General features: G+C 32.3%; 1 protein-coding gene across 11 annotated transcripts in view; it reads right to left on the reverse strand.

The window, feature by feature from the left end:
* The window catches only part of LOC118185893 (terminal uridylyltransferase 4-like), a 153,161-nt gene that overhangs the window by 123,800 nt on the left and 16,402 nt on the right, over window positions 1-12,959 (reverse strand). For all 11 annotated transcript variants that reach the window (XR_004757681.2, XM_085823875.1, XM_035355828.2 and 8 more), the window contains exon 5: window positions 7,544-7,678. Coding sequence is in view for 10 of the 11 variants with exons in the window: in XM_085823875.1 (XP_085680001.1) it covers window positions 7,544-7,678 (135 nt within the window). In the remaining variant the exon portion in view is untranslated. The remainder of the gene's footprint in view (window positions 1-7,543; window positions 7,679-12,959) is intronic.

Here is a 12,959-nt window from a genome sequence, read left to right on the forward strand (position 1 = left end):
TTTGATAATTTAAAAAAATGTGTGAAGAAGATAAACACAACAAACAAATATTTAATGCTAGCAAAGTTTTGTTTCATCAATTTGGAATTCAATAAATTTTACAACTATATATGTGTAAGATAAGAAACTGTTAGTTCTGATTTGGAAGCTTCTGGGAAAAAAAAAAAAAAAAAAAAAATTAAAAGAAATGATAAAGACAGAGGTTGCTCACCAGAATAGACATTTAATGTAAATAAATTCAGAATATTCTGAAAATAAATGACAGAATGCACTTATATCCACTAAGCAGCTGCATCAGTACCTGCTCTTGAACCAGTTAAAGATAGAATTATGAGGAAATTATACTAATTTAAAATTACAACTTTTTTTTTTTTTTTTTTTTTTTTTTTTTTTTTTTTTTTTTTTAGTATTTCAAATTAAATTCCAGAACTTCAAATATACTGACAAGAATAAATTGCCAACTTACAACAGGAGTAATTCCAAGTTTTCCAAAAAAGTATTTGCTACAAGCGTACCTGGAACACGTTTTAAATAAAAACAGATTAATATGTACCCAGGCCCGTGCCAACAATAGGTGCAAGGTCGTGCGGCTTAGTCAAAAAGACACCGGGCAATCATTAAAACAAGCAGTTTGTCTCTCTGCCTGTCTCAACAAGAAAATTCTTGTCTTGTTTGAACACCCCTCCGGGAGTCGACTCGGGTAAAACCTGGGAAGTTGCTTATTAAGATCTGTTTGTTATCAGGGAACCTACTGGTTACGATCTGCACCTAGGCAGTCTCAGCCATGGGTGTTTAAATTTAGTATCCACAGGACTGAAGTAATTGCTGACGATGGCTGTTTCAGGTTCGGCAGGGACCGTATAGCACCGTCTTGTTTGTTCCGTTGGTTGTGGTGGAGCTATGTAGCCAGATATTCATGGTTGTCCGGGGCGAAACACCCCCATTGATAGAGTTGGCGAATGCAGCGAGCCTTTAAACTGCTTGAGGTTTCCGGTGGGCGGCTGGAGCATCAAAACTGCATATTCATTCCCCCTGGGGACACCTAAAGCCAAAATCTGTATACCGTGACGTAGTGTTAGCAAGCCGGATTGGTGGCTTGGTCTGTCTGCAGTGTTTAAGCATCCGGGGTTGGGCCCCTGTTCATGGCAGATGTTTTCACCATCCCTCCAGAATAGGAACGTGGAATGTGAGTTGCTGAGTATTCCTGTTAACTCAGCTTAGTCTTACCTCATCGGCTTGGATCGCCTCTAGAGGTTGGGGTGTTTAACTGTGTTAAGGCAGCATGAAACTTGCCGGGTCTGAGTGCTCTTTCCTCCTAGCACACTGTCTTATTTGACCCAAAGTTACAACCAGGGCAGGAGTTCGCCTCTGGTGTCCTCTTCTGTTTTATTTGAATATGAAAATACTTGAAGCCAATGTGTTTGACAAATTGCTTAATCCTTATTTCATGTCTACTGTTGCAATTGTAGTAATTTGTGCAACTTTTTTTTTTTTTTTTTTTTTTTGATTGCTTGTTGCTATTTTTTTTCCTACATATAAAAAAAAAAAATGCAAGTATAGTTATGTGTTATGTTAAACTTAAATTACATTTTTAATTTGGAAAAGCAACGATTTGAGCTTAATTATTCAAAAACTGTTTACCTCTCATGCTTGAACCATTGTCGTATTCTTGGCCACGTAAATTACTAATATCTAAACCCTTTTCCCCTTTAATAAGAATGTTGTCTGTATTTGTTATAATACAAAATACTAAAAACCTTTCTTCAATACTCATGTACGTATTTTCTAAATTAAGGTACCTCATACAAACTGCTCTTGATGGCTGGTATTAGGTGTACAATCAAGTAAAATAGAAAAATGCTTTGCCTGTTTGACCTTATTTAAAATAATTTGCTTTATATTATCCCCTAATAAGCTAATTGTTTTATTTTTAATTTTATCTTCATGGTAATGAAGCATATGTATTTTAGTTTGAATTTTATTAATATATACAGACACGATAGGGTTAAATTTTGTGATAATTTCTATACACTTTAAACAATTATTATTTCTTTCGAACAATTTGTTACTGGAACCATAGAAGGCTAAGTTTTGTTTGGCTAAAAACTGAATGGTGTACATAATTCTTTCAATAACATCGTGTCATTGTTTAGTCTCTTTTTTTTTTTTAATAAATTTTGAACAACATTTGAACAGAATTAACAGGTTTATTCTTTCGTAATCGTTCTAAGAAATCGGGTTAACTCTTTTGTTGTTTGGCAAGATTCAACAAAAGTACATCAATAAAAATTTACACTCATTTTTGTCTTTTGGGAAACTAAAACTGAAACCAGATTTTGGTAATATCCAGGACCATTTTCTATTAAGGCTTGAGTCTGGGATGGCAATAATGGACTAGGCTTAATCTGGAATCATCAGGTACAGGCAAATGCATATCTACTGCAGAAACTGTAGATTTCAATAGTATTTCTTCTATTTTTTCCAACCGGCTGCATTGAAATTAAAGTTAATTTCAGGGTGAAAACACTAACTTTTTCTAATTATTAGGTTCTTTTGGTAATTACAATGGTAGCTGAGACACTGATGAACAACTAGTGCTAGTAGCGTCAGCTTGGGTATTCTTTGGGTTTTGGAAAAGCTGAGTAATTTTAAAGTTCTGGTTTAATAACTCTTCCTCTCACTTTCTTTTTCTTCACTATATTCTGATATTTAAGACAGTTTTTTTCTGTTTTTCTTCTGACATATGGGGGAAAATGAAAACAGAAAATGTGGAAGTAAAAATAAAAGTGAAAAATAACTATTATAAGAACTATTGCATAAAACACTCGGAAAGTTACTGTTTGAAATATTACCTTACTTCTGAAAAAGTGAGTATATCTTATACCATTGCTTGGAAAATATATGAACTATTAGATCAATACAAAATAATTCAAGGAGGTGGTGGTACTCTTTTCTTTATTAAAGTAAATAAATCAAATTTAAAGTATGTATTTAAGGCATAATGAAATAACGAAACATTTTCCTTAAGTTTTCCGTATAGTTAAAAATCGGAACATGACCAATTTTGGATTTCAAATTACCTTGAATACTTTTACTGCACTTCAAATCTAAATTAGGTATATTTTAAATTCAGGGGTACTCTGTAAATATGTCAATCCTATCTTCTTGAAAGATAATGACTTTTAGTTTAATAAACAAATGGTTCAATTAAAAAAAAAAATTTCAAATAATTATGGTCAAATCGCCGGTTTTCTGAATTAAAAAGCTAATCTAAGTTTAACATAATAATGTAAGTGCACTAAACTTTTTTTTTTTTTTTTATGTAGAATAACAATAAGCAATCCCCAAATAAAAAACAAAGAAAATTAATGTTGCACAAATTACTACGATTGCAACAATAGACACAAAATAATAACTAAGCATTTTGTCAAACAAATCTACAGCGTCCCCTGTACCCTTACATATGCATCGGCATCGACTATTTTCGTTCAAGTATACAAGATCATGTATTAGTATAGAAGATTAGATACACATATACAAGATCAGCTCAGCTTATGTCAAAAACTACAAACAGCATTAACTGATAAAAATCAAAGCGATATAATTAGTAAAGATCTGCAGATTTTGCAAACTTTTGAAGGAAATGTAGCATCACCAGGTGAAACTCTACTCTATACTGCTGTCAACCACATAGCAGTGAGCAGAAAAGAATTTTCGATATATTCCTAGATATCAGCCCTAGAACATTTCCCCCCCCCCTGTTGCGATCACAGTTTGAACCTTGTCGTAAACTATGCTGCGTGCAACAATTTATTCAGTGCAAACTTAATAGATATGTATACTTATTTTTTTTTAATTTTAAGATAATAAATAGTGTTCAGCAACACATTTGGTACATTATGCATTTAGTACATTAATTTCGCTTTGCTTGCAGTATTACTTTTTTATAGCATGTTGTTGTTGATTAATGCTCACTTGTCTGACCTGTAGTCAGCCCAAGCCCACAAAATTCCTCGTGGCAAGGAGCGCAAGATGCAGCTGTCGTTGACAACAGGTTTGAGCACAATACAGGTGATAGTGCGATTTAGCTCAGCTTCCCCCCGCAATTTTGACGGAGTGACGGGTCCGAACGTCTCCCATCCCTCTTATCCCATCACCAACCTTTCGAGAGGACTTTTGCCTCACATATTTAGAGTGTCCCCATGCCGCACGGACATTATACATTTACAAACATCCATGTTTTCTTCGGGATTTGAACCCGGGCCCTTCAGCAACGCTAACCACTATACCAGTTAGGCGGCTTTTTATAACATAAATGTATGTATAATTCTTCAATAAATATGTTTGAGTGTGGGTTTTAACACAGCACAAAATGTTTGCATATGTAGCCAAAAGATAAAATGTAATTTTTTTTTTTTGTTTGTGTGTTTGTTTTTCATATTATTATGTTAATGATGCTTCATTTTAAATGTTAACCGTAAGTAATGTCCCTTTAATATCGCCACTACATAAAGGCACTTGCTAGACATTATGCACAACGTCGCCAATCAGGCTTGGTGTGAACCTGCATGTACCTCTTAAATAAAGACTTCAGCCACTTGAAAATATAGATCAAAACACAGATTCTTTTGCAGAAGTGAATAAGCAAATTCTAAAAGTAGCCAGATGTTACAATATAATAAACAGAGTATCAAGGGGAAGATAGTATTAACAAACTGATTTAAAAAAATACTCATGGTTTGAATAAATCATCCAAATATGTAATCTGCTTAATTTGGATCAAAGATATTTGTACTTTTTGTTTTTTTGATCATGTTAAATAATTTAAAGATAAAGTATATGTTGATTATTACAATATGTATCTATAGCTTGTTTATGCATATATATATGTGTGTGTGTAATAGATTCTGTAGTAGAACACAGGCAGTTGAACTTGTAACGAACAGCGAGAATTTTGATGGCTTAGAGATGTTGAAACTCCAATCCACAATGAATGAGAAATTTGGCAGTCAAGGTATATTTAATTCAACTTTTATTTCAGCAAACATGTTGCAGCCACAAACAAGTTAAAGTTAGCACATTATTTATGCCTATTTCAAAAGTTTACATTTTTTTGATAAATTTGCAGTAAGAAAAAAGGTGCAGACAGACTGCACCAGCTAGGTCAAAGTGTATAAAGCAAGCGTGTTATGTTCAGGGTGAAATCTTAATTCAGAATGAGTTAGTTTTGTTTCTCAATGCATTTTGATTGGATAGTTAATACTGCTGTTGGCTGTTTGATTTTTAGTTCCATTTACATCATCAGAATTAAGTCATATGACATGGATTAATCTTGAAATGACGTAGTGCAGAGAGATTACTATTTTTAGATAGAGAAGGGAAATTAATTTACACTGCTAATTTAATCTATTACATATTCTTTACTTTTCTTTGTAAAAATATTATGCAACTTTATAGAATATAAGCCCATTTTATATTAAACAAAATCTTAATTCATAAAAATATTATCATAGTTATTAATAATAAAAAAATGTCTTTATAATGATTACATTCATCATAAGTCGAGGACTACCTGTAAAATATTAAAACCAATTATCAGATACTTGTTCAGTACACAGCATAAAATAATTCAGAACATTTTATACATAAACTATCAAACATTTAAAATTATAACAAACTCTTGTATTTTAAAGGTTAACAAAAAAGTGCAAAGACGGCTTATAATCACTACTTGAGAAAAGTTGTCAATATATTACCGTTCAGATAAAAACTGAAATCTACAAACATACAATACTTATTAATAATCCAACAGTCTCCTTATTAGTAATGAATTAGTTGACTCATTAATTTATACACTACTAAAAAAATGACAGGATATGTCAAAATTAACATGAAGTTATATGCCCTAATTTTTTTGAGGAATGCATATTGGTTCAGAAGAATTTTTAGAAACATTTTTAATCTTAAGCTATTGAAAAATATGAGATATACACTGGTTTCCAAAAATTAACGAAAAATCACAAAAATACCGATAACTCATTCAAAAATAAAAAAAATCCATATAAAATTTGAATATGTTGTCAAATAAGAGTTGCTGAATAAAACTGCAGTACCCATATTAGTGGTGCTGCAATCCAAATATGTCATCTGCGAGGAGCATAAAACTGAATGCTTCAGAGCAAGCCTTCAAATTTCGCTGTGATGCTGAGATAAGAAACGTGGGATAGCCAATTTGTAATAATAACCTCCATCATTTGCCCGAAAAACTGCAATGGAGAGCTTTTGTGAGACTAGAGGCAGAGCAAAACCATACAGAAGTGGCCAGATGGCTAAACGTGAGTCGTTATGTGATTCATAGACATTGGCAACAATTCCTAACCACAGATTCGGCATCAAGGTGGTCAGTGAAGGACAACCAACCGCTACGAAGAGCGCTGATGACCGATATTTGTTGTTATGAGCATGAAGGAATAGATCAGCAACTCAGACTCATTTCAGATCTTCCCTTGCTAAAGCCACCAGAAGGTTGGTGTCATTGTCAACCTCGCATAGGAAGCTTCATGAAAGAGGCCTGCACGTGAGGCTACAAGCCATTTGTGTGTCGCTCTAGTCACGTCATAGAAGGGATCGTTTCAGGTGGGCATGTCAATACGTCCATTGGACATCTGATTAATGGAAGGCTGTTCTCTTCACAGATGAGTTAACTTCAGCCTCTAAAGCGATAGTAGGCATTATTTGATTTCGATAGAACCTGGAACCCATTTTTCATTAATCAAACATCCGTGAAAGATATGCATACGGAGGAAACAGTGTCTGTGTTTGGGGTGATATCTCTTTAGGTGGACGCACAGACCTCTATGTCTTTCAACGTGGAACCGTGAATGCTCACACCTATAGAGATAACATCCTTGATTTTTATGTGGCCGTTATACCAGGGCAGTAGATGATAATTTCCTGCTACAGGACAACAACGCTATATCGCACAGGGCTCGCACTGTGAATGATTATTTTCAACAGGATACAATTCAGCACATAGAGTTGCTAGCTCGATCACCAGACCTGAATCCTATCGAGCATGTTTGAGATGCTCTAAGAAGACGTATAGTTGCTATTAATCCTCCTCTTCAGACCCTTAACACACTTGCAAATACTTTGCAAGAGCAATGGCTCTCACTTCATACAGAACTGATAGACCACATAATTAACAGCATCACACATTGCTGCATGTGCTGTATTGCTTATAGGGGAGATCATAATCCATATTGAAGGTAATTTTCCTATACCAAACTAGCACATCAGAATTGTTCATTTCATATTTATGCTAATTTCTGTAACACCATAATCATCTGGTAATTTCTTTTCAAGCTATTTTATACGGTACCATGTGTTGTATACTGTGGGTCAGTTTCATTAAATTCCACATGTAACTTTTTGAATAATCGTCATTTTTGTGATTTTTCCTTAATTAATGATAACCAGTGTATATAAAGGATATGAAGCATATGAATGAGAAAATCAAAACTATACTTAAAATTATTTTTACCTTTAGCAAGGCATTTGCGGATTTCAAATAAAATAGGATTTTTTATACAGCAGTTTGTTTCCAAGGCAAAGTTTAGATCAGATGTACTAACTGCAAGGTCACAAGAATAAGATCCATATAGAGTAATGCTCATTCCTGGAGAAAAAAAGGGAGGAAAAGAAAAGGAGGGGAAAATAAGAACAGATTTCATTATATATCGTATTTGATTATACTTACTTTCTTTTAAGATTTAATATTAAAGTAAAATCAGACAAATATAGATAGATTTATCATAATATACTTTCAGAACTTAAAGAAAAACAGAATATAAAATGAAATCAAATTCTGATTACAGGTCTATTTCACTCTTCACAAAAATAAATGTAGAGGCTAATTTGGAAAATTTTCAAGCATTATTCACAAAATGTTCATAAGATACTTTCAATGCAGTTTCTAAAATTTCTGGGTTTGATATACTAAACATTTAATTTTTTTAAATTTATTTTCAACAATTATATGTTTTATTTTGATCTACCATATTTTGTGCAATCTTACATTACTCAATTTGATAAGCCTGCTAGACGCTTTGATAGTCTGCTGGAGGTTCATATACCAAGAAAGTTTTTATGATCATCCTGTATATATACTATAGCATATAAGTTCCAAAATGCAAATTTCTCACGACTTACTTTTAACTCCCACTAAATAATTATGTAGGTTACAAGGCATTTTTTCCCCCTTTGTCACATGTATGAAAATGTCATTCCTAATTTGTGCCAATCCATATGTATCTTTTACATTAAGTCATTAACTGTTTTGGGAATTAAAGCAATATAAATCAGATAGCTGTCATTTCTTATGGACTGGGCCCATAAGCGGCTGAGCAGTAAAGTTGCTGAACACAGGTAATTCCGATCTGGGTTCGATTCCAGGCGAACAGGTTAGCTTGATTGGGCCTTTTCATGGTTTCCCCCAAGTGTAATGTGTATGCGAACCAGTTTTCCTTGAATGCTTTCAACTCCTCCATGAAGGCATCCCTCTCCTTAGTGACACAGCTATAGCAAGCTTTGCTATCATCAATTAAATTGAAACTGAATTTTTATGAACTACATGGTTTGTTTCTTATGATGCAAGATTATATAACTTATAGAAAATACTGAGCCACATATTAGGATACTACAGTCTTCTGTTTTTAGATATGATGCCACCTCTTATCAAGAAATATCCTCTGCTAGTAAACAACTGATATATAAATAATGCAGCTATTTTGAAATAAAGAAGAAAAATTACTTCTTTAGATACATGCATAACTGTTAACATATCATTTTATTTCACTTGAAATAACAAGGGCAACTGTCATTTGAAGATAAAATACAGCAGTAATTTCAAAACAGGAATTTAGTCATGCATAACAAGAAGAACTTTTATTTGTGCTTTGCAGCTTCAACTCACAATATTTTTCAAGCCAAGGTTGAATTTGCACTTGGCAACTGAGAAAAAGCTCAAGATTAAAGTTTCTTTGCACAGCTGCCTATATTAAAGATTATGATGAGGAAAGAACGACTAGTAATTAGTGGAATTTGTTCAATTTATAATATCCAATTTAACAAGTGTCACTCAGTGAAGTAGCTACAGCTTTTGCCGGCTCGGGAAGTTCCTGAGTTTGCCACCCATCTTGATACATAAACAAGTCAAAATGACATATAGGAGAATAAATTAAATTCTCTGTTTATTTTTGAAGAAAAACTTTTAATTCCACATTTCAAAACAATTTTGTTTACTTTTTGTTTTCAAAACCATCAATCACCTTGTAAAGGTCTACTTGACTACTCAAGCTACTAACTGTAGAATGCATAGAAAGATTTCTTAAATGCGAAATAAACATTATACTTGTTAAATTCTTTTTATTTAGAAAACATTTCTGATAATACCAACATTTACAGTAATGATGAGGAAAATTCACAACAGTATTACAATATTTGGGACTTTGTTCTGGAGACTGTGTTTACTGTGTTCTGTTTTACTTTGTTAGTACTTTCTTTGTACTAACTTTGCTCTGGAAAATGTATTTACTTTGTTTGTATTAATTTTTGTTCTGCAGAGTGTATTAATAATAAACTGCAATAATTCAAAAGAAGCATTCTTGTATGTTCTGTTTTTGTTTTCCCTTGCAATGACAGTAGAAAACTCTGAAATGCTTTTCTTTTTAAAAGGAAATCTTTTGTATTAATGCAAAAAGATAATAATTTATTTGATACTCATAACTCATTTAAAATTTCATCCAAAAGTTTAAATTCAATAAAAAAGCTATAACAAGAATATATAGCTGTTGAAATCTCATCGTGATTTTGTTGAATTCTTTACCTAGAATAAAAATTACTGTTCTCAAATTAATTTCACATGGCAATTCAGAATCTCATTGTTTCTTTACCAACCTCAACGATCCATATGATTAATACCTATAAAATTATGTTTCAGGCGAAAAAGTTGACTTGTAGTTCATTTGAGTGATTTAAAATGCATCAGTAATTTTTGTTTTGCTTCTATTATTTACAGAAAGATTGTTTCATGCCTAAATATTAAATTGTCATTTTCTTCCCCACTCGATACAGAGTTGAGTTGTGACATGATATAAAAAATACTGAATAGCACTTGTAATCACTTGGTAGTAACTCACAATTTGCTAGCAAATTCTAAATGAACTCTTTACCCTCAAATTATAGTTTATTCTATTTAATAGCTATGCCTCCAAAATGACAAAACTTTAAATTTTGGCTTTTTCAGCCAAAAAAAGTACCTAATCAATACATTTTTGTAATAAAAATTATATCAAAATTTAGCGACATTTACTGATCACGTAACATTTTATCTTTATGGTGGGGAGTGACATCTGACATAATTCCAATATTGATGATCTCAGTATGATATCCAACTGTGATACTTTTGCCTCCTACAACTCAAAATATTCCATTTTCATTCTAAGTCATCCTTAACATTCCCAGAACATTAGTAAATCATTTGGAATATTCCAGACATATCCCTAAAAATAATTCGTGATTTTCAAGGAATATTTTTAGAAGGCTCCAAGCATATTTCAAGTTGAAATATTCTTCTAATCATACAGAAAAATGAATGATAGATATAAAGAGATGGTATTTTTCAAAACAAATACAATTCTGGGTAGTTTTACTTAAATAACAGCAAATACATTGAATTAATTTATTAAATATTTTATTGCAGAAAAAGATATTAACCCTCCACGTAGCATGACTGGCTTTATCTGTTCATTAGATTTTTTTGTCACTTGGTATATATCAGCTTATAATTTCAGATATTTTGCTTTTGTACTTTCTTTAACAATATAAATGCCATCTTAATAAATCTAAGTATATGAAAATATAGACTAAAATATACAAATTTAGCAGATAAAGTTTATTTAAATACAGATCTTCATGATGGTTCCAAAATCTCACTCTGTTCACAGGGTTAAACAATAGATTAAATACACAAATCAAAGTAAGGGTAAATGTATACCATATACATCAACTAATATAGAAGTAAAATTAATTTATCTTTGATATCTGATTTAATTATGATCACATTTTTGCATTGCCACCCAGACAATATAGTGGTTAGTGATCGAAACGCCGTCGCATGGACCTCGGACCTAAGGTTCTGCACCAATCAGAGTTATGTCCATGCGACGGAGTGGAACTTATATATAAACCAGTTTCTAAACCTATGTCTTCTTCAATGTGTCATAACTTCATGTTCTTATCAGTTACACACCTAATGATGTGTGTCTGTATTATTGTTGCAATTATCCACAGAGTAGGCCAGTCACATCAGTTCAAGCAGTTGATAGTTCTATAGCCCAAAATATATAATGTTGTGTAGGCTATTCTATGTTCATATAAACTGGATTATTCAAAAGTACACTTTTGTTAAGTTCATTGTTCACATAAATACTACTTGTTCACTTCAATACAGCACAACTTCGTGTCCTTAACAGTTTGCACACCTCATTATGTGTGTTCATAGCAATTTGCACACTGTGTTGCAGTTATCCACAAAGCAATCACGAAATTGCAGTTGGGAAGTTCATTGTAATATGTACACTATTTTACTATTATCCACAGAAGTAAATGTTCTGTAAATAATAACTTGTCTCCCAGATGATTAAAAAAAAAAAAAGAAGGAAAGAAAACTAATTCTTAAATTTTTTCAATACAATTCTAAATTGTGCAAAACTACAGATTTGTTATACAATTCCAGTCTATAGAAATTGATTGGTATTTCAACAATATAAAGCACATATTCTAAAAAATGCTATTATTTATTCCATTACATGTATCTAATTGTTTATAAAAAGACTACAATACTACACAATTTCTTCAAGTAGATAATATGTCTACTGAGTGGTTAACGACCGAAACACCGTCGCATGAACCTTTGAACTAAGGTTCTGCACCAATCAGAGTTATGCCCATGCAACGGAAAAGAATCTACCATCCACTGCCGGCGGCATTCACTGAATCACTGATAATAATATTACAATGCTAAATTGACAATGTTATCTATACAATAATTGTTACATAATAATAAATGAAAAATAAATATACAATCAATAAATCATTACATTGTCATGGATAGGATCTGTTAAGTTAGAATACAGCGGCACCTATTGGATAGGCAGAGGAACTCTCACTTGGCCATCTGGATTCGGCTAAGCAACATGCCAGAGCACGTATTAGATCTGAATAGTTAATTACTGTCAATAAATTAGTTAGTTCTTTTGCTATACAGTCCACTCATTAGTTTAGAAGTAAAGTACAGGATCTATGTTGTGGAGAGTAGAACTTGTATATTAACCAGTTTCTAAACCTATGTTGTCTTCAATACATCATAAGATCATGCTCTTATCTGTTACACACTTAATGACATGTGTCCGTATTATTGTTGCAGTTATCCACAGAGTAGGCCAGTCACATCAGTTCAGGTAGTTGATAGTTCCATAGCCCAAAGTATATGATGTTATGTAGACTATTCTATGTTCATATAAACTGGATTCTAAGTTAACTTTTGATAAATTCGAAGTACACTTAAGTTCATTGTTCATGTAAATACTACTTGTCCACTTCGATACATCATAACTTCGTGTCCTTAACAGTTTGCACACCTAATTATGTGTGTCCATAGCAATATGTACACTATTTTACTATTATCCACAGAAGCAAATGTTTTGTAAATAATAACTTGGCTCCCAGATGATTAAAAAAAAAGAAGGAAGAAAACTAATTCTTAAATTTTTTTCAATACAATTCTAAACTGTGCAAAACAACATATCTATTTATAATGATTCTTATCTATCTAAATCAATTCTTATCTAGGCAATAATTTATCTTAATTATAGAATAAGTGCCCTCCTAATTAACAT

This window comes from Stegodyphus dumicola, chromosome 9 (assembly GCF_044657685.1).
Source record: "Stegodyphus dumicola isolate Sdum_Otavi_A_Nest chromosome 9, ASM4465768v1".
NCBI classification, from domain to species: domain Eukaryota; kingdom Metazoa; phylum Arthropoda; class Arachnida; order Araneae; family Eresidae; genus Stegodyphus; species Stegodyphus dumicola.